The 22,376-nt window shown below is 46.7% G+C and overlaps 1 protein-coding gene across 1 annotated transcript in view; it reads right to left on the reverse strand.

The window, feature by feature from the left end:
* Positions 1-5,243: 5,243 nt before the first annotated feature.
* The window catches only part of ZFYVE26 (zinc finger, FYVE domain containing 26), a 73,578-nt gene continuing 56,445 nt past the window's right edge, over positions 5,244-22,376 (reverse strand). The window contains exons 33-41 of the mRNA XM_014549131.1: positions 22,082-22,291; positions 20,427-20,645; positions 16,109-16,306; positions 15,241-15,440; positions 14,276-14,417; positions 13,942-14,001; positions 12,542-12,724; positions 11,886-11,930; positions 5,244-7,290 (exon numbers count right to left, since the gene is read on the reverse strand). Coding sequence (XP_014404617.1) covers positions 7,087-7,290; positions 11,886-11,930; positions 12,542-12,724; positions 13,942-14,001; positions 14,276-14,417; positions 15,241-15,440; positions 16,109-16,306; positions 20,427-20,645; positions 22,082-22,291 — 1,461 coding nt within the window. The 3' untranslated portion in view covers positions 5,244-7,086. The remainder of the gene's footprint in view (positions 7,291-11,885; positions 11,931-12,541; positions 12,725-13,941; positions 14,002-14,275; positions 14,418-15,240; positions 15,441-16,108; positions 16,307-20,426; positions 20,646-22,081; positions 22,292-22,376) is intronic.

The following is a 22,376-nucleotide window of genomic DNA, read 5'->3' on the forward strand; positions in this document are numbered from 1 at the left end:
AGGGGGGAAGGACACATATGTAATACCCTTTGTAATACTTTTAGCAATAAAAAAAAATCAAAGAGCTTATTCAACCATCAAAAAAAAATAAGTATTTTGAATGAATAAACTAGTGGAATAATGAAAAAAAAAGTGTTGCAAACACACATTAGTATATGAAGAGACAAGAAAATAGACTTAGCACTACTGAAAACAAACCTGTTTCAATACAAGCATCTACTAAACTCACACTGAGAAAGAATTTGACAAGTTCATTAATTTGTCTTTTCTCCTCCCCAATTGCTCCCTCTGTTCAAATCCTTCCTGCACTCAGAAGTAGCAGCATGATCTACACAGCTTCAAAGCATTTGGAAACAGTTGAGACGTGTTTACCTGGAGTTTACTGTTAGTCGTAAGAGCAGATGTTCAGGCTATTTGATTGTGATATGTCAGAACTTAGCACCAGAGCCTCAGTAACAGAGATGTCCACTTAAATACATTTACAGACTGACATACCCGATGTGGGGTTGGGGGGATGAGAAGAGATAAACCAAAAATGTGTATATTTATATGCATAGCCCATGGACATGGGCAATAGGGTAGTGAAGACCTGGGGTGGGGGGCGGCAGGTAGAGACTGGGAGGAGGGGAGGGAAATGGGAGGTGTCTGTAATACTATCAAAAAATACATTTACTATATTCTTGTGTAATCTTAAATAAATTTATTATATTCTTATGTATTTTTGGTGAAATGTAGGGCTTTCAAAGGTGCATGACCAAGGGAAGGAGCCCTTCTTGCCTGGGTGTAAGGGCATTACTATTTATATAGTCCTGGAATGGGTACTGGGAGTCCAGCCCTGGGAATTCCCAGAAAAGGCCCTTTTCACGTGCCTGGACCCATGTCTACCATAGAGGTTTACCGTCAACCTGGGATGTAAGAAAGTGTTTACTGAACATATGATCATTTTGCCTCTTACAGCATCTGAGAGTGTATGAGGCAGTAGTAAATAACTCAGACAACAACATGGTACTGTAGGGAGATGAAGTGAATGGTGTGGTAACTGTGGGTGTGTATGGGTTGCCCAAAGCACTAGTATTTGAAAGCGTTCCACATGCCCACTCAGATTTGACTTCCTGATTTCCTCAGCACTGAACTTATTCACTCCTTTCAGTCTCCCATTCCCACGGCAAGGACTACACCTAGACACCTTCTTATCACACGAGCTTGCTGCTCTTCAGATATCTTAACTTCCAACATCCTACTGCAACCAAACCTCCTACTCCTCCAGCTTTTTCCTTTGCCAGTTCTCCGGCCACACTATTGCCCATGTCTAGCAATGGCCAAGCATGGAAGGATCCAACTCTCTGATTTCTACACGCCAAGAGTGCTGCTGGAGAAAATCACTCCACCCGGCAGACTGGGGCCACTATCAATCACCAATCACTGGTCATCGATGTCAACTGGGCTTTCAACACTGCCTGCTCATCTGTTCTCCCATAGCTAGGATGGATGCAGGGAAGCTTATACAATTTGTGGGGCCATCTTTAAGAAGAGAATACAAAATTAACAGACACAAAATTAGGTACAAAAGTGGATGTTGATCTACTGGCAAAATGAGAAAAAAAATCAACAACCATGCATAACGGGGGAGCTGGGGATTTAAGGTCTTCTGAGATCTCTTTAGGATTTTACCAGCAATGCTTGCATGAAAATGCTTTCTGATAGCAACTTGGTTTCCCCTGCCCATCTAGAATACAATTCCCAGCAACTCATAGGGGCCAGGTAAATTTCAAAAGCTTAACAGTGAACCTGCCTCTGAGTTTACAACACCTAATTCATGTCCTCTCCTATTCTCAAGCCATTCAACCCACCAGCTCCCTTGAACCATTAATAGGTGATTTTTCCCTCTGACTTCATAGATGATATCGAAGCCATCAGCCATCAACTCCCTCAACTTTCTGCTCCCAAACCAGCAAACTTACCTGTATCCCACTCATATTTTCTTCCTTTTCACCTTCTACATTAGAAGAGGTGTTACTCCATCCATTTTTAATCTTCATCTTGTGAATTTCTCTTACAGTGATCTTTTAGTTTCATCAAAGATAGAGTTTGCTTCTGTTTGTTGCCCTCCTTGCCTCTTTCCTGCCCATCTAAGAGGTGTCCACCTTAGTCTGGAATACGCGGGAGAGATCACAGAAGACTTCCTGAACCAAGTGGCCTGTGTTTAAGCAAGACCCGAACGATGAGTCACCAGGTGAAGAGGAGGGAAAAAGTGGTCTAGGCCGCTGGCTCAGAAGGGCAAAGAATATGTCTCCTCTGGGAACCTGAAAGAAGGGTGTGGGCTGGAAGGTGAAAAATGAGCCATTTGACCTTGAGAAGCTTAGTTTGGAAAAAGGCTCTTAAACAGTTACTTCAAAATGTTCACTTTATCAATGATTTCTGATTTAGTATATGCTATAGTCTATACAACTTAATTCAACAAACCTTTATTTACTGGTAAATAATGCATAAATAATTTGTAGGTAACTCAAGGTGAGCAAGAGGTGGTCCTTGCCCTCAGGAGCTTATGGTCTATCAGGTAATCAAATAACAAATACAATTGACTATCAAGTGGGCAGAATAGGAGAGCTTTAAGTGACACAGAAGGGTTAAAGGAGTATATTTTATGTCATTTATATTTTAACCATAATAAAAACAATTAAATGTTCCATGGATTCTGGGGTTTGTATCTACTTAAGATGACGTTTCATACCTCAAGATTATAGAGAAGTCTGTTTATTCTTCTAGAAGTATTATTTAATCTGGAGTTGATTGGAGGTGCACCTTTTGGATGGGTGTTTGAGGTGAAGAGGTGTCTGTGACAGTCAGGAGAGGAGGTGACAAGGACCTGAAGTGAGGTGATGAAGCAGAAGTACCAGGTTCGTCCGACTGGGAAGGTAGGATAGGAATTGGCTTTCAACTGGATATGTGCTTAATGCATGGTAGGTATTTGAATGTTTGCTGAATGAGGAGGGGGAAGAGTTAGTCAATACAGAGAACTCCTGAAGTTTCTAACCCAAACAGCATGCATAATAGTAATAATAACATTAATGCTAATAGCCACTGAAGGAGGGAGATAAAGTTTATGGGTGGATTAGAATGTGTTACATTTTGGATGTGCTAATGTTTTTAGGTTCAAGTCAGCCATGTGGGTGAGTTCCAGAAAGCAGTCAAGAGGCAGGTCTGATGTGGAGAAGAATTTAGGTAGACAAATTTGGTTTAGAACACATGATGATTGCTGAAACTATGAGGCTGTATGGGAGAGGATAAGAGTGTCAAGAGAGAATAGAACTTCAAAGAATTTCAGCCTTTAAGTGGAATGAAGAGAAAGTATAGCAGAGAAGTAAATAATTTATAGAGATGGCACTTGAAATGGGCTTGAAGAAAGGGTTTTGACAACAGAAGACTGGAGGGTGAGGTAGTGGAGGTGGTGAAGGAAGGGTTCCAAGCAGAAATAACATGAAGAACAGAAAGAAGGGAAAGACTCCACCAGAGATGCCATTCAGAAACCAGAGGCCATTCAGTAACCAGTTGAATGACGTGTAGAAGAATTGAAAGTTTCAAGGATGGATTAGCCAAACATTATTACTGTGAATGAAAGGATGATGACCAAGATAAGGCCATTTTCCTCAGGGACACTGTGACTATTGCTATTTGGTTGCTTGGATATGAAGAGAGTCTACTAGCATTTGATCTACTTTGTTAAGCTCAAGCCAGAGGTATCTGGTAACTTTGGAGTGTCTCAGGTTTCTAAACATAGTCAGTGGTCCTGTATCCTAGATTTAGATTGGGGGTTCCAATTTGCTTTGTTATGACACATCTCCTTTTATTTTTTAAAAAATCTTTATTGTTGAAAGTATTACATATGCCCCTCTATATCTCCCATTGACACCCTCCAGCCCCCACCCCAGGCCTTCACCTCCCTATTATCTGTGTCCCTGGTTGATTACCTCCTGCCCACCCACCTTCCCCTGCTTTCCCTCCGAGATTCCACACTCTGTTGTGACACATCAGGTGGGTTTCAAGTGTACTTTTATCATTACTTTTGTTTGTGTGTTTTTTTAAATGAGGAATTGGAAGAGATCATGTTTCTGGGGAAGGGAGATAATGGTAGCAATGTCCATGGCTCAGATATTATACTGCAAACACGTGCTCCGAGAAGGTGGCAAGAAAACAAATTAAGCCAAGTTCTGTTTTCCCCAAAGACCTTATACTTGGTTTCAAAGAGTCACAATTGGGTTGATATTTAAGACACAGAATTTAAAAAATGACAAACAGCATTACAAAATATTTCAGAGTGCCATTTTTCATTCATCACACAGGCAAAGACCTGTAAAGTTTGGTAACTGTTGAGGCAAGGGTGTGGGCACGCAGGCACTGTCCCACACAGCTGGTGGGACATTTATTTGCTTGACCTCTTTGAAAGGCAACTGGCAAGACTTACTAAGGGCACAGCCCCTCTGACCCAGGGTATTCTGGGCAAGATAATTAATTGCAGTATAATTTGCTGTGGCAAACGATGGCAATGACCTAAAAGGTCCATGAATAGAGGCTGGTTAAATAATCAGGGCATGCCCTAGCCAGTGTGGCTCACTGGATAGAGCATCGGCCTGGGGACTGAAGGGCCCCAGGTTCGATTCCGGTCAAGGGCATGTACGTTGGTTGCGGGCACATCCCCAGTAGGGGGTGTGCAGGAGGCAGCTGATCGATGTTTCTCTCTCATCGATGTTTCTAACTCTCTATCCCTCTCCCTTCCTCTCTGTAAAAAATCAATAAAATATATTTTAAAAAAATAATTAGGGCATATCGTTTGGTTGCAGTCCATGGGATACTTTAGTTGTTACTGCTGTTTATATATGAAATAGCTCTGGAACTAGAGACAAGAAACTGTTGACACTGGTAGTGTCTGAGAGGGGGCTGGGCTGAGGGGACAAGGATGGGAGGGACTTTTCACTTCCCTTCTATACCTGATGAATGTGTGATCTCCACCTACTACCCAATTAAAGCAAAAAAAAAAAAAAGTCTCGTAGTAGAGCGTACACTAATAGTCTTTAACACATAGGAAACTTGAGATAAAGTCATTAGTTATAATGGGACTCATTTAGAGAAGTTTAAGAGATGAAGGCCATCTGATCTTTCCCACCCACTTTCTCCACACAGACCATGAGGCAGGAAGGAAGGGAAGGGTAAGAGCAAGACAGCACAAAGAAGTCATGGAGCCAAGCTGGTAGGACAGAGACTTTATTGTGGCTGCTTGTAGTAAAACATTCAACCCTTCCACATGTTGTTTGTTTCGCTGGAGACCACAGTGTGATGCTCAAAGGCCTTTAACCTCATCTTATGTCAGTCTAGCCAATGGTTGCCTATGTTATAGCTCAACTAGTTGGAGGAAAAAGGTCAGGAAAATCTGGTTTAACATCCCAAGTTAAGGGCTGCGAAATCTGCAGACCATTCATATAAAGTGCTTATGTTCAGTGCAAAAAGGACAGGCTCAGAGGGGCAAGCAGATACCAGGGAATGATGTTTCCCGGGAGACAGGTGCATTCTATGACTCAAAGAAGGAAAAGCCACTTGTCCAACTTCCCCCAAAGGGGATCAATTATTTTGTTTGCAGACTTCCTGCCATCAGGATGAAAACTCTGAACCTGGTAGATGCCTAATACTTGTTTATTTTACTATCAAAACACCTGGCTCCGAGGGAAATGCACAGGGTTCTAAGCACCAGAGATGCTGACTTCGCTTCTGGTTCCTGTTTGTCTCAGCAGCAAATGTGAGCTCAACAGGCTGAGCTCTGGCCGGTGGGAAGCTCAGAGCTGTGAGCTGCTCTTGGGCCTCTCCTTTGCAAATCCACGTCACTGAGCACGACAGACCCTTTCTAAAACATTGTCACATCTCAGGTGGGAATATAAGCCCATATGAAAGGAGCACATCACCTCGTTTCACCAGCCGGATGGGACCTATTCATTGTCCCCTGGCCTGATTCTTGTCTGCAGGCCACCTCCAAAGCAAACCCTTGACCCCCTTCTCTGTTGAGACAGAGAAGGCACTGCCCTGTCCTGACCCTGGGTCTCTGCATATCACCCTGAGGCCCTGGAGAGATTGCAGAGAAGAAGGAGAGGAGAGGAAGTGGTTTCCTAACCAGTTGAAGGGGCACGAATAGGACTGTCACTCAAATAGGCAAAGTCTAGCCATTCATTCTAGGATTCTGGCTACCATTTCTCGCCCCAGACTCTCAAAGAGGGGGCCACATCCTCTCACTTTGCAGCAGGGATAGTCACAGAAGCTGGCTCTGTGCTTGTAAGCAAACCCTGCATTCCCGTTTGGAGAAACTGGCCTTTCTCTCCCTGTTGGATGAAGTCAGTGGTGCTCCTTCTGTCGTGTCTGAGGTTCCAGACCCGATCACTTGTATGTGCACCCACAGCTTTCAGATGCCAGCACCTGAGGGAGGACCCTTCTGTTCAGACTACCATCCAAAGACTCAGGATAACTCCTTGTGCTTTGAGAAGAGACACTTGGAGCAGTGTTATTCCACAGGTAGCCTTTGCTCCAAAACCATCTCCGAGTGCTGGGAAGGCAAGGGAGGGGAAAGAGGCAATCCTTTCGGTGCTGCTCTGTAATTCATGATAAAACCCTTTTAGTCACGAGGAGCTACTGGAATGTCTCTACAGAGGGGACTGTGTACACAAAGAGGATGACCCGGGTTAAGAACCAAAACGCAGGGAAGGTTTCCAGACAGGCAGAAGTCTAAATAAAGTGCCTCTTTTCAGTGGGGAAGAGTTTCATTTGTTCAGGAATGCTTGCGCGTAAACATGAGTGTGCAGGAACGTGCACGCCATGCATGCACTCTGAGGTAGGAAGGCTGGCCATCTCCAGACAAGCAGAGTCCACAATCCTAGAGAAGCCTGGCACTTGTGTGAAAGGCCCAGTCTTTGCCCAAGATGGCAAGGAGGGTCCAATCCAGCTCTTTCTGACCTGGGCAGAGCCAGAGAAGTCTCTCTGCACAGGAGGAAAGAGGTGGAGAGCATCCCCATCACTCCTGTCCCAGTCCCCAGGGCCCACTGCCCATGGTCACTTCCGGGAGCCGGAGCCAAGAGCACCCCGGGCCTGGCTTGTCAGTAGCCACTGGGTGCAGATGTCTTGCACTACAGCGTCCCCGCTGCTCTTGGCGGCCTGCTGCACCTGCTGGACGAGGGCTGTGGCCCGTGAGTGTTCCTGCTTCACGGCAATCAGATAGGCAGAGCGCAACTTGCAACATGTCAGGTAGGCCTGAACCTGGCAATGGGTATGAGAAGTGGAAAGGAAACGTCACTGACGGATCAACGAGAAACACACAGCGCTGCACCAGAGCTCAGGCACACAAGCTGCCCCTTCTCGCCCACCGGATCGATCACTGGGTTCCTATATTATAGCAACTCCTTAAACATTCTGAACGCTAGGCTATTACAAACAAGATATGAATTTCAAAGAGAAGGAGGCAAGCAGGAAGGCAGAGTCTGGCCTCTGCCTTTCCCTCCTCACTATCTTGGGCTCTCCAGCTTCCTCCTGACTTTACCCTCCACAAGCTGTGACTTTAGTTACTTGGATGATTATTTGATTGATATCTGTCTCCTTGACTAGAGTTTCAGATCCCTGAGTGCAGGAATAGTGTCTGCTTTTTCTACTGTGAGTTCCTGGTGCCTAGCCCAGGGCCTGGCATGCAGTGGGTGTTTAATAAGTATGCATCAAGTGAATGAATGAATGAACAATTATCCCTGTCCCCTACAATGGGCACACAGATCCCACTCCTTGCTTTTTGTTTTTAACCTGCTGGATTTAAACTCTTTTAGCAGGAAATTTGGGGAATAAAACTTATAAGCATAATTAGAAAAGGTCTAACTTTTGTTGTTTGGATCAGAGCAAGCTCCGTTTTGGGTACAGGTGGTGTTTCTCCTATTCTCTGGACACCCTCAATCTCACAAATCCCCAGCTTGGTGAAGACGAAAACCCCTTCTCCCCTGGCCCCGATCTCACCAGCACCTCCCTGATTGGCCAGCGTGCCAGGCCAGCCAACAGCGAGGCCCTCACAAGCGCCCCGAGCTCTCATTAGAAGCTGCCTTTCTGCTGTGACAGTCCCTCCTGACGGTTGGAGGGGACCCTGCTCTCTTCGTGTTTCAATGCTCCAGATTCTTTTTGCCTTGGGCACTAAAGTCTTTCTTTCCTAAGCTCAATTACAGTTCATCTCCTACAGCCTGATGCCTGGCATGTTCTGAGCTCACTAAAGTGGTCAGGTCCTGCTGTTTGGATATCCAGCTGTTGCCCCATGATACTGTCCTCACGCAGGCACTTATGTGTGTTAAATATGTTACACAAGTTGGCAGGCAAAATTCCTACCAAGAGAAGGAGGGCACTGTGCCAGAAAGGCTGGAATAGGAGCGAAATGAACCTATTTTGGGGCAAGATTTTGTAGCCTGAGACTACTAAAGTGCATTAAAACAGCTGCTGAGCCCTGGCTGGGTGCTCAGTGGTTAGAGCATCAGCCCGTGCACTGAAGGGTCGTGGTTTCATTCCAGTCAAGGGCAGGTTGCAGGTTCGACCCCCAGCCCCAGTGGGGGCACATGTGGAAGGCAATCAGTAGATGTGTCTCTCTCACATTGATGTTTCCCTCTCTCTCTTTTCTCTCCCCTTCGTCCTTTTCTCTCTCTTTCTCCCCAGCTCCACCCTCCCTTCCACTCTCTCTAAAAAAAAAAAAAAATCAATGGAAAAAATATCCTCAGGTGAGGATTAACAAAAAAAAACAAAACAAAACAAACAAACAAAAAACAACTGCTGAAAAAACAACACTCAGAAAAGCAATGACTCTCTGGATGTTAGTGCACGTCTGTCCCGGGGTCAGAGCCCCTGTCCTGTTGAGTGGGAGGCTGACTGAAGGCTTGGAAAAGGACCGCAGTCTGGGAGCCAGGGAACCTGGGTGTCTGGCCTGGCTGTCGGCTTCTCATTTTGATTCTAGAAAAGTAATCTTCCACATTTCAGAATGTCAATTCCATCCTTTCCATAGGATCTCATCAGGGTGTTGCAGAAATAAAGAAATGTTAAGAACATATTTGCCTTAAGCCCTCACATGAAAAATGCCCTGAAAACGCACTCCAGGGATTAGCACTGCTGCCACTGGACTGGCTCTGTGGTTGCGTAAGAATTTGTTTGCCTGACACCAGTTTTCTTCACACTCAGCTGCTGGATCATTCCCCTGCTAGTGGCTGTGGAGGGCTGGGCTTTCCCAGGCCTGTCCGGTCCTCCGGATGGCAGGTGGATCGGGCCTGCCGTGAGCCACAAACGGGCAGCTGGGGATACTTTGACTCTGGCTGGCCCTCCGTGCAAAGGCAAGGCGAAGCAAAGGTTCCCTGATTTCTTACTGAACAGGGAAGAGCTCAGAGGCTGCAGGGGAAAGGCCTCTTCCAGAGAATGCGACACCAGTGGGTATTTGTTGGTCAAGGGTTCGGTGTGTTTTTTTCCTGCTGTGGAGGGTACCGTTTTCCTTCCAGTATAAGGAAATGCCTGCCCACTCTGGGAACCTCATCCAATCGATCACCTGATGGTGGAAGTGTAAGTATGCATCAAGTGAATGAATGAATGAACAATTATCCCTGTCCCCTACAATGGGCACACAGATCCCACTCCTTGCTTTTTGTTTTTAACCTGCTGGATTTAAACTCTTTTAGCAGGAAATTTGGGGAATAAAACTTATAAGCAGTAATCCCTGTCCCCTACAATGGGCACACAGATCCCACTCCTTGCTTTTTGTTTTTAACCTGCTGGATTTAAACTCTTTTAGCAGGAAATTTGGGGAATAAAACTTATAAGCATAATTAGAAAAGGTCTAACTTTTGTTGTTTGGATCAGAGCAAGCTCCGTTTTGGGTACAGGTGGTGTTTCTCCTATTCTCTGGACACCCTCAATCTCACAAATCCCCAGCTTGGTGAAGACGAAAACCCCTTCTCCCCTGGCCCCGATCTCACCAGCACCTCCCTGATTGGCCAGCGTGCCAGGCCAGCCAACAGCGAGGCCCTCACAAGCGCCCCGAGCTCTCATTAGAAGCTGCCTTTCTGCTGTGACAGTCCCTCCTGACGGTTGGAGGGGACCCTGCTCTCTTCGTGTTTCAATGCTCCAGATTCTTTTTGCCTTGGGCACTAAAGTCTTTCTTTCCTAAGCTCAATTACAGTTCATCTCCTACAGCCTGATGCCTGGCATGTTCTGAGCTCACTAAAGTGGTCAGGTCCTGCTGTTTGGATATCCAGCTGTTGCCCCATGATACTGTCCTCACGCAGGCACTTATGTGTGTTAAATATGTTACACAAGTTGGCAGGCAAAATTCCTACCAAGAGAAGGAGGGCACTGTGCCAGAAAGGCTGGAATAGGAGCGAAATGAACCTATTTTGGGGCAAGATTTTGTAGCCTGAGACTACTAAAGTGCATTAAAACAGCTGCTGAGCCCTGGCCGGGTTCTCAGTGGTTAGAGCATCAGCCCGTGCACTGAAGGGTCGTGGTTTCATTCCAGTCAAGGGCAGGTTGCAGGTTCGACCCCCAGCCCCAGTGGGGGCACATGTGGAAGGCAATCAGTAGATGTGTCTCTCTCACATTGATGTTTCCCTCTCTCTCTTTTCTCTCCCCTTCGTCCTTTTCTCTCTCTTTCTCCCCAGCTCCCCCCTCCCTTCCCCCCTCTCTAAAAAAAAAAAAAATCAATGGAAAAAATATCCTCAGGTGAGGATTAACAAAAAAAAAACAAAACAAAACAAACAAACAAAAAACAACTGCTGAAAAAACAACACTCAGAAAAGCAATGACTCTCTGGATGTTAGTGCACGTCTGTCCCGGGGTCAGAGCCCCTGTCCTGTTGAGTGGGAGGCTGACTGAAGGCTTGGAAAAGGACCGCAGTCTGGGAGCCAGGGAACCTGGGTGTCTGGCCTGGCTGTCGGCTTCTCATTTTGATTCTAGAAAAGTAATCTTCCACATTTCAGAATGTCAATTCCATCCTTTCCATAGGATCTCATCAGGGTGTTGCAGAAATAAAGAAATGTTAAGAACATATTTGCCTTAAGCCCTCACATGAAAAATGCCCTGAAAACGCACTCCAGGGATTAGCACTGCTGCCACTGGACTGGCTCTGTGGTTGCGTAAGAATTTGTTTGCCTGACACCAGTTTTCTTCACACTCAGCTGCTGGATCATTCCCCTGCTAGTGGCTGCGGAGGGCTGGGCTTTCCCAGGCCTGTCCGGTCCTCTGGATGGCAGGTGGATCGGGCCTGCCGTGAGCCACAAACGGGCAGCTGGGGATACTTTGACTCTGGCTGGCCCTCCGTGCAAAGGCAAGGCGAAGCAAAGGTTCCCTGATTTCTTACTGAACAGGGAAGAGCTCAGAGGCTGCAGGGGAAAGGCCTCTTCCAGAGAATGCGACACCAGTGGGTATTTGTTGGTCAAGGGTTCGGTGTGTTTTTTTCCTGCTGTGGAGGGTACCGTTTTCCTTCCAGTATAAGGAAATGCCTGCCCACTCTGGGAACCTCATCCAATCGATCACCTGATGGTGGAAGTGGGGGACTTCAGAGGGCTGTCTGAGAGAAGACCTCCACAGAAAATGAAGATTCAAGAGCAGCCTAGGGCATGTTTGTCTCGGGGATAAAGAAATGGAAAGGCAAAGGCTCATGTGGTCAATGGTCACGCATTCCCCATCTATTCCCTCCCATCACACCCCTATCTGGGTCCCGGCTTCCCCTCTGGATAACAAGGAAGCCGAGATGCAGGTTGAACAGAACTGCCAAGGAGAGCAAGGAATAAAGGGGACAGGGCAAGCCTGGTGATGTGCATGAGCATCACAGGGTGGGAGGCAGTGCTGCTCACCTTGTTGTCATCGTTGTGTATTGCCTGGATCAGGCCCTCCAGCTCCTGTGAGGACAGAAACACGGCCGATGTGAGAGCAAGGAGCGTCCCCGGGAAAGCTGGGGCCCAATCCAGTTTTAGCCCAGCTGGTCTGACTCCAGGATGGTGACACCTGCCCAACTTTTTTATAAACTCAGCTCCTGCCATAAGAGCAACAAAGGGAATCTAATGATAACACTAAGCTTAGGAATTTGAGAAGGATCGGCTCTCAAGAGGCATGTCCTTGGCCTTCACAAACGAGGTGGCTCTGCCACAGGGCAACACTCTCACAGGCAACATGCCTCAAAGGCCATCTGCAAACCTAGCTTTGAGGCATAAAGTGTTATATCACTTTATGAAATTGTGGACCATCTGCACAATCATAGACACTCAACTCCAACAATCCATAGAATCACTTCTAAGTGCAAACAACATTAGAAACGGAGTTGAGGGCCACTTATCACCATGACTTTTCTTCCCAGAGAAGGGTTGGTTAGAGCGAGGCCATTATTATAGTGGGTTAGAAAGATAAAGGAATCCTGTAGAGTTTCAGGTGCATTGTGGGGTACAGAAATCTAAAGAGGGGATGTGAAGATGCTGAAATGGAGGGAGGAGCCAGAGGCTGGGAGTGAGCGCACCTGGGGTGGAATTCTCTTGAAGGCTTCCAAGCAATTGAGGAGGATGGTGTCCCCGTCACTCTTGGCTGCCATGCCTGACTCGCTGACACATTTGAGCAGCTGTCGGATCTCACTGTATTTCTCCCTCTCCACCAACTGCCGGGCAGCTCTGCAGTACGTTGCGGCAGCATCCAGCTGGAAGTCCTAGAATAGAAGGTGGATGATGGGCTGAGGATGACATGGGCATTACCAGAGGAAAGAAGGCAACCTTTAAAAAGCTCCCGCTATGCTTGGTGTAAGTAAGCCATATTGATTGTAGTCACAATAGAAAACACACATAAAAAAACAAAACCAGCCAAAAGTTCCTCTTTTGGAGTTAAGCAAACATTTAGGAAGCAACCATAAAAATCATAACCTCAACATTTAAACTGGTATATCTTACTTGCTGTTGTATCACTTTATGAAAGTATTCTAATTAGAGTCACAACAGCGTTCATTCTCTTTCTAATGAGTCACCTTTTCTTGGGAAGACAGATGCTGGGGCTGGTATTTGCTGTCCGGGACACTTGGTGCTGTTAAGAGGTGCCTTTGTGTAAGGAAACAGACCAATTCATCAAAAGACTGATTTGCTGGAAACATCAGATAACCTTGAACTTTAAGCCTGGTCTAGGACAATCCTCCCTGGGGTCTGGGAGCAGCTGTCACTCAGCCTGCCACCAGGGGTGTCTGTGTGCGGAGAGCTTTGTCCAACACTGAAAATGGGTGGGAAGAAATAAATCTGCCGGTTGTTCATGAAGTCGTTGATCCTTGAGACACGCATAAAGCTTACATTTAAGACCCTGCCTGCCCAGGATGATGGTCCTCAGGGTGTCTGCGTGTAGCTGTGCGGTGGGGGGTGGTCTGGAGAAACCGCTCAGCTTCCTATGGTGTCAGTGCCCTGCTCTAGCTCGGCTCCAGTGACACAGCGGTACCTGCGTCCTTTACTCACAGGCAACAGAAAATGTGCTCATCAAGCCAGTTCCTGGGCAGATGGAGGATGGAGGGCCAGCCCTTGTTGCCAGGATGGGGGGGGCGGGATTCTCCTGCTGAAGAGGAAACCCCCCAGCCACCTCCTCTGGCCATGCTCCCCTGCGAGGGTGAGCGAGGCTCTGCAGGGAACCAGTGTGGGCAAGTGTCCTAGACTTGTTTCAGGAATTTATTTGATAGCTTTTGATGAATTTGTCATTGGTTAGTTGGCTTTTGACAAAGTGGCCTAGAGTCTTGAATTTGACCCAGTTCTGTAACAACCACCTCCTTGATTTCATCCTGATATACATGCGAATCTACTATTCTGGGGATAAAATTTTCTGAAGAATAATCTCTCACAGAGCTGGTCAGGTGCTGATCGCCCTCAGCATAATCTCGAGTAATCCAGGTCATACCTGCAGAACACGGAATGCCATTCCAAAACCATCTTCGACATTTTTCCCTCCTAGCATGACCTGAAAAGGAGAGGGAAACAATAGAAGCAGTAATCACAGAGTAGCCCCTCAATCAAGAGGGAGGGCCCCCATTTATTCAACAAATATTTGTTGAGATCTACTAGGAGCCAGGCACTAGGATACAAGAGCAATCTGAATGGACTTGCTCCCCCACCTTCTATGGCCCACATTCTGGTGGGTGGTGGCCATCAAACAAACAACTGAAAAAATATTATAAATGTGATATATGTTCTGAAGGAGAATAGACTCTGCAGGTCTGAAACACTGTGCGTACCTTGCAGGCAACATCCATTTTCATGTGGTTATTTCCAAACAGGGTTGGCAGAGGCAAGGTGGTGATCTGTGAGGTCCCGGCACTTTCACACCGGTGTAAAAACCTGGTCACTTCCATCTGCAGCTGGAGTGTGTTCATGTGCCTACGGTGACAGGAGACGCACAGGCTAGCCTCCTGAGGGGCTCCAGGAATCACATGACTAGGGCTGGGTGACTGAGAAATTATAATGAGATGGCAATGGAAAAGGCCAAAGAAATGATAGGGAAGGAGAAGAGATCAAAACACCCTCTGAGCAGTTATAACAGCACAGAAATGGTGGTCTACTGCCCTGTACAGACTCACAATAGTTAAGGTGCTTTGTGGAACTGGGTGAGGTCCAGTCCTTGAATCAGTGAGTATTTACAGAGCACCGATGTGCTGCTAACAACAGAGGTTAAGAGAGACATGAGTCCTGCCCTCACAGAGTCCATCAGCTGAGGAGAGATGAATAACGAACAAACACATAAAGCAACTAGCAACTGGGTCTATGAGGCAGTAAATGGTAGTGGTGGAGCATTTACTTTTAAAAAAAAAAGTTTTTATTGATTTTAGAAAGAGAAGAAGGGAGAGGGAGAGAGAGATAGAAACATCAATGATGAGAGAGAATCACTGATCGGCTGCCTCCCGCACACCTCCTACTGGGGACTGAGCCTGCAACCCGGGCATGTGCCCTAACCATGATCTCCTGGTTCATAGGTTGACACTCAACCACTGAACCATGCCAGCCAGGCAAGGAGCATTTATTTTGGGTGTTGTGCTCGGAGTAGCAAGATCAGTAGGAATAATTCCTTTTAGATGAGTATTCCCCCCTACCCCCAACCACCGCCCCTGCCCCGGGCTTAGAGATGGGTAAGAGCAGCTTCATTCCCAACAGACACTCAACTCTAGCCTTTCTGGCCCCGACTGTCCCCTGACCCCGGAGTTACCTGGACACATCGGCTGCAGTCATCTTCTTTCGGAAGAAGTTGGTTTTCTTCCTCTTAGAGCTGCGGGAGGTTTCTTGGAGGTAGATCTTCAGGTGGTCCTTGGCCTTAAGCAGCCACGAGAGCTTCTCTCCCAGTTCTGTGTATGTCTTCGCTTTGTGACTGAAGAACCGAATACAGGTCATGGCAGCCCGGACTTGGTCCTAGAAGAGAAAAACAAAAGTTTAGGTCAGAGGAGGTCAGGGATCTGGGAGGGTGGGGTGTGGGGGAATTCTGATCTGACTCCCACCCTTGACGCTTGCGTGCCAGCACCCATTCCCATCGCCAGCTGCACTGCTCTTTGGCATCAGTCCCTCCTAGGCCCCACAGTGAAGTGACTGGCTGAGATCTTGGGTAGGATATTATTCTACCACAGAAGAGATCTTAAAAAGGATACTTTTGATTTTCCATTCAACTTGGCTTCGCTCTAACTGTGGCATTGAATAACTCAATTTCGTGTGATTTAGTTGGCAAACCTCAGACAGATTGGGAGAAACTTGTTTCCTCTCCCTTCATGCATCTTCTCTGAAAACACTCCATCATTCCTTATAAATTCTCATTCATGCATGTTTACCTTGAAACTACTATCTCTTACATCCCTTGACTTCTGAAGAATGCCATTACTGAAAAGATTCAGGTTTCCCTCTTTAGAACGGGGAGATAAATCCTCCTACTTAGCAATGCTACACAGTAACATGGATTGCTCTAGCATGAGCTGATTAGCAAGGCCAGGGACCGAACGACAGTCTTGTTCCCTCTCCTTACGCAGTCTCCCCTTGCGCATGGCAGGGCCTCAGCGACAGAGACAACAGGCAGGCTGGGCCACCCTTACCTTCATAAACTGCTGCAGCTCGTACAGAATGTGGTAGTAGTTCTTCTTCTGCAGATGCTGGCAGGCGGCGAGCAAGTACTCTCCCCAGCACTCCAAGGTTGGATCGATGGATTCTAGCAAGTTTTCCAAAACGTGTAGCTTTCCACTTTTATAGCTTGGCTGGAAAATGCCTTCTATGAAGACTTCTGGAGGACTCTCCTGGAGCAGGGCGAAGCAGAAGGTCAGAAGTCTCGAGCCTGGGTCTGGCACTGCCTGGGACCCGTTCTGAATTTCCTTCAGCATCTTCCGAGGGCAGTGCTTCTTAACGACTGAGGGTCACAGACACCTTTGAGGATCCCACTCTCATGACTGTCCTACTCTCTCCTTCCCTTTGCTGAAAGATCCTCCACAGAGTTATCTACGCTCACCGCCTCCTATTTATCTCCTGTGGTTTTCTCTTCAGCCCACTCCTACCTACCTTTGTACTCACAACTCTGAAACTGCCCCTTTGGTCACCAGTGACCTCTATAGTATTAAATCTAAAAGTTAATTTTTGGACCTTGTTTTTTGTTTGATCTATCAACAGCTTTTGATACAGCTGATGGCTTCTTCCTCCTTGAATAATTTTCTTTATTTGGCTTCCAGGACGCCACCCTCTCCAGGTTTTCTTACTACTTTTCTGGCTACTTCTTTTCAATCTCTTTTGCTGATTCTCCCATTCTCCCCAGAGCTTAAGACTGTTCATTTTTCTACCTATCGTCGTTCTTTTGGTGATTTCTTAAGCCTCACTGTTTTAGTTACTCTTGATTTGATAACTCTGCCTAAATTCCTATTTCTAGCCTGTTCCTTCCTTCTGAGCTCCAGCACTGCATAACCAACTAATACCCAATTGCCTATTCAACATGCCCTCTCAGGGGCCTAGCAAACCTACTACACCTAACACTCTGCTGGTGATTATTTCTTCCAAATTTGCTCTTTTTGCAGTTTTCTCTTCCTTAGATTATTTCCTTCTAGTTGTTCAGGTCAAACACCTTAGTCATCTCTCCCCCATATCCCAACATCAAATTAATTAGCAAATTCTATCAAAACACATACAGAATATGCAGGAATCTGACCACTTCTCACCACCTCCACTGTACCCCCTGGCCCAAGTTATCATCTCCATTTGCCTGGATTTTTGCAATACTTTCCTCCCTGTTCTCCCATCTTGCACTTCTGCCTCTCTTTTGTCTAAAGTCAACCTGTAAAACATAAGTCAGATCACCTTATTCCTCTGCTCAAAATCCTCCTATGGTTTTCCCTGGCACTCAGCACAAAGTCCACGTCCTCAGAATGTCTAGCAGGCCCTATGTGATCTGGTCTCTGCAACCTTTCTGACCTTTTCTGCTCCTACTTGTCCCCAGCTCACTGTTCCAGCCACACTGACCTTTGTTGCTCCTTCCCCCTGGACTGGGCTCCCTCCACAACCTGCACGGCTCACTCCGACCTCCCGGAGGCCTTTGTTCAGATGTCATCTTCCCTTGGCATCCTAGCTAAAATGGCACCCCGTTCCCTGTTTTATTTTTCTTATTATGACTCATTACCTACACTATATATTTTATTTACCTGGCTTACTGTCTCTTTCTACTAAAATGTAAGATTTATGAGGACAGATATTTGTTTCTGTTTTTTTTTTCCACTGTTGTATCTTTAGTGTCCAGAAGAGTTGTTGGCTATTAATACATCTTTCTTGGATGAATGAATAAATGACAAACAGTATGAGACTCCTCACGAAAGTAGACACATTTACTAATCCCCTTGCTTCTGAAACTCATCTGTGGTTCAGAGACCCTGAGTCATAAACCCCTATTACACAGGCATAGGAAAGAAAAGCACTTTGGCATTTAGATCAGGAGTAACTAATGGAGAGTAAAGGATGGCTATCCACTCACGGAGTATAACCATCCGGCCCAGTAGCGCTGGGCACGAGCTGTTTACACGTGGATAAGACTGGGCTTTGAGAATGTCCACAGTGGGTGAGGCTCCTTTCCTGACTCTGGTTGTTCCTGAGAAACCCAGACCTAACCTCAATGTTGTAGGACAGACTCTCAGAAGCAGAGGCCTCAGCTCCATAGGAAAGATGGAATTCCTCAGAAGAGCAACATCTTAAGAACCTCCATTTCATCCATTCATCTATCCATTCATTCATTCATAACTAGGCCAGGTGCTGAAGACACAGATTGGTAAAATACAGGCCTTCTCAGTCCAGATGGGGAGACACAACTGTAAAGAAACAGTTGCAATCCAGGGGGATAAATGCAATAACAGAGCGATGTCCCAGGTATCATGGCGGTGAAAAGGAAGAGATTATTAACATCGCCTGCATGTTCTGTGAATGCACAGAGAGGGTCTGAAAAGATAAATAAGCATTCTCAGAGAACGTAAGGAGGGGCAGGGCATTCTAGGCAGAGGGAACAGACTTGTGGAGGTAAGAAAGTCCACGGTACAGACAGAAAAATTTAGGTCATTGGGTAAATCTGGAATGTAGGTTCTAGGTAGCATTTGTATGAAAATAAACTGGAGAAATAAGGGGGCTTGATCCTGATGGGCCCGGCAGCTAAGGCATTTGGACTCCATCCTGTGGCCGTGGGGCCCACTGAAGACCTTTCAGAGAGGGAATAGCAAGAATCATGAATAACAGAAACAGCAGGTATTTATGTTTTAGAAAGCTCACTCTGGGCGGTGTGGCAGGTGAAGGGGCGAAAAGGACAGGGAATAGGTTAGAAACATATTCCACGCTCTCTCTAGGCATTCAGTTGTTGTTGTGTTGTGTGTGTGTGTGCGTGTGTGTGTGTGTGTGTGTGTGTGTGTGGGTGTGTTTCTGTTGTTCTCAACCTACTTGAGATGAAGGTAAGATATTTCAGTTCAAGGGTGCTTGAGATCACAGGAGATAAAAAGACAGCTTCCACGCAGCTCTCACAAATGTAAAGCAGGGGCGACGCTTTCGTCAGCTTTTGCCAAGATGAAGTAAGTAAGCAGCTTAGCTCTCTGGACTAGCCGTTAATTAGAAGACACGGAACTGGGTGATTTCCACTGTCTACCTGTGCTTGGGAAAAGCAGATTTACCTAAAAACTCATTTGGAAACTGAGGAAAAGGTTAGCAATTAAACTCTAACTGATATAACTTTCCAATTATTCTCGAGACCTGGTTAGTAGCTAAGGCACAGTTAGGAGCTAAAGCAACAGTAAAAACATTTCCCTTTCACCGTCCTGTAGGGGCATGGTTATGAAGACTCTGAACTGCTGACTTCACTTGGAGCAACCCTACACGATCTATTTGCAAACCTTCATCGGCCGCCATTCTGAATTAGAGTGGCAAATGGAAGTGAAAGTATACCTTGAGGTTTTTTACTTTTATATGAAACTAGAGGCCCGTTGCACGAAGAGATTCGTGCAATAGTCCTTCCCTTCCCCTGGCTGCCGGCACCGGTTTTCCTCCGGCACCCGGGACCCAGGCCTTAGCTCCAGCTGGAGCCTTCAATCTTCGCTCCGCCGCTTTGCCCCTACATATGCAAATTAACCACCATCTTTGTTGGGTTAATTTGCATACTCCCCTGATTGGCTGGTGAGCGTAGCAGAGGGACAGTTAATTTACATGTTTGTCTATTATTAGGTAAGATTTAGTATGAATCAGCCAATTCCCCATAAGGTTTTCATGGAACGTTCAGATAAAAAAAGGACTGCCACAGGGTCGTGGTGAAACCAAATCCTGACTTAGCTTCACCATGGCTCCAAAGAAATGATGCACTCGTGGTGCCTGTGCCTCCGTGGGAGGAGGGCGGCGCATGCCAGGGGGGAAAAAGAGCACACTCTCCCTCCACAAGATACTGCAGCCCAAACGTAAGATGTGTGCTAGGGGTGACTCCGGGCCCTGTGGCAACAACTCTGAGTGATGAGCAGCTGGTCAGCAGCGGGCACAGTCCCAGGGCAGGCGGAGGTGTGTGGAAACAGAGGTTAAGCAGTTTGCTCAAGGCCACACCACTTACACCAACCATCTTATTCCACAGAGCATGCTCTCAACCACTATTTGATTCTGCTGTGGGCTTTGGGAGAAGGGATGGAGTTTGTCACTGCCAGTGGAGGGCAATCTGGGATCCAGGTTAAGACTTGCTGCACACTCATCAAATCATGATCTGTGTAGACAGAATCTCCCACCGGGCCTCCCTCTGCCAGAGGTGGTCTCATAGCTCACCACCGGGTTTAGCTTAAGGGGGTTATCGCCCCCACCCCTTAAAGCTGAGTGGCCCACCTAGGAGGGCAGAGCAGGCACTGCCGCTTGAGAGCTGCATCTGTGTCTCACCTTGTTGAGCAGGTGCAGCAGGGCTTCCCGCAGACAGCTGTGCCTCACGTAGAAGCTGACGATGGCCAGGTTGGTGCTATAGTTATGCAGGTAGAAGAGGCATTCTTGGTAGTAGGTGTTGTTCATGATCTTCCCTTCAGGGATCACCTCCAGAGAGAGGCTCTGGGTCCGAAGGGTAGCTTCCAGTTCTTTCAAGGTGGCCAAGTAATCATCATCTTGCTGACAGGGAAGGAGAGAGTGAGGGAAAATGGAACTCAGTACGTTCTCTGCAGTCCTTGAAGTTATCATTAAAGAATATTTAACAATGTGGAAAAACGCTCATGATACAGTTTTAAGGGTAGAAAAATAGGCAGGATACAAAATTCTATATATTATAATACTGCGTAATATCAATTTCATCCAAAAACACAACATAGAAGGTTCACCAAAATCTAAATACTATTTAAATCTGGGTATGAGATTATATGTGATTTTTATCATTTAAAAGTAGTTTTCTGTAGCTTGCTTTAAAAAAAATGTGATTCTGTATTACTTATCTAACCATATATAGTTACTTATCAAACTATAATAGAACGAACAAAACCCAAGCCTGCCACCATCAGCCGAGTGGAACTTGATCGTGTGCCCAGGTCATTACTGCTCCTGGGCCTCCCTCCCTGAGCAGACCCTCCGTCCACTGTGCTCTTACCAAGGATAGGAGTGGCCTCACTGTGGACTCCAAGTACTCAACCACATCCTGTACCAGTCTTGAGCCATGACTCAGCTGATTGAGGTCAAAAGGGGGCTTCAGACAGCGACTGAACTTCTCCCGTGCAGCAGTGAGGTTCCCAGCTTTGAGGCAGGCCATTCCCCAAGCATGCCACGCCCCAGTGGGATCCAGCCCAGTCTTTGTGGAGACCTGGAGGAAAAATAGCTCCTGTAGTTAGAGGTACTTACATCAAGACCTGGGAGTCCCGAAGGCCTAGTCTATCTCCTTGTTGCCAATCTGACGCGCTGCGACTTCTTGCCAGCTACCTGGGGGCGGGTGTGATGGGGAAGGAGGTGCAGTGATGTTGGGGTCCAGCCCCAGCAGGTCCAGGGGTCCCCAAAGGTGTGGATGGAGTCGGCGAAGAAGGAATGACACAGAGACAGCGTTCAGTTGATCATCATAGCCGGGTTCTCTTGTCAGGGTCTCCAGCCAAGTTCTGGTCAGGATCTCCAACTAAGTTCTGGTGCCATGTTCTCTTGCTAGGTTCTCCAGCCAGGTTCGGTTGCCAGGTTCTATCCAGGTACTCCTGCCACGTTGTCTAGGTTCTCCAGCCAAGTTCTGTAGCCAGGTTCTGTCCAGGATCTTTTGCCATGTTCTCTCACTAGGTTCTGTCTCTAGGTTCTGTCCCTAGGTTCTGTCTCTAGGTTCTGTCTCTAGGTTCTGTGTCTAGGTTCTGTCTCTATATGTGATTTTTATCATTTAAAAGTAGTTTTCTGTAGCTTGCTTTAAAAAAAATGTGATTCTGTATTACTTATCTAACCATATATAGTTACTTATCAAACTATAATAGAACGAACAAAACCCAAGCCTGCCACCATCAGCCGAGTGGAACTTGATCGTGTGCCCAGGTCATTACTGCTCCTGGGCCTCCCTCCCTGAGCAGACCCTCCGTCCACTGTGCTCTTACCAAGGATAGGAGTGGCCTCACTGTGGACTCCAAGTACTCAACCACATCCTGTACCAGTCTTGAGCCATGACTCAGCTGATTGAGGTCAAAAGGGGGCTTCAGACAGCGACTGAACTTCTCCCGTGCAGCAGTGAGGTTCCCAGCTTTGAGGCAGGCCATTCCCCAAGCATGCCACGCCCCAGTGGGATCCAGCCCAGTCTTTGTGGAGACCTGGAGGAAAAATAGCTCCTGTAGTTAGAGGTACTTACATCAAGACCTGGGAGTCCCGAAGGCCTAGTCTATCTCCTTGTTGCCA

This window comes from Myotis brandtii, unplaced genomic scaffold (assembly GCF_000412655.1).
Source record: "Myotis brandtii unplaced genomic scaffold, ASM41265v1 scaffold536, whole genome shotgun sequence".
NCBI classification, from domain to species: Eukaryota; Metazoa; Chordata; class Mammalia; order Chiroptera; family Vespertilionidae; genus Myotis; species Myotis brandtii.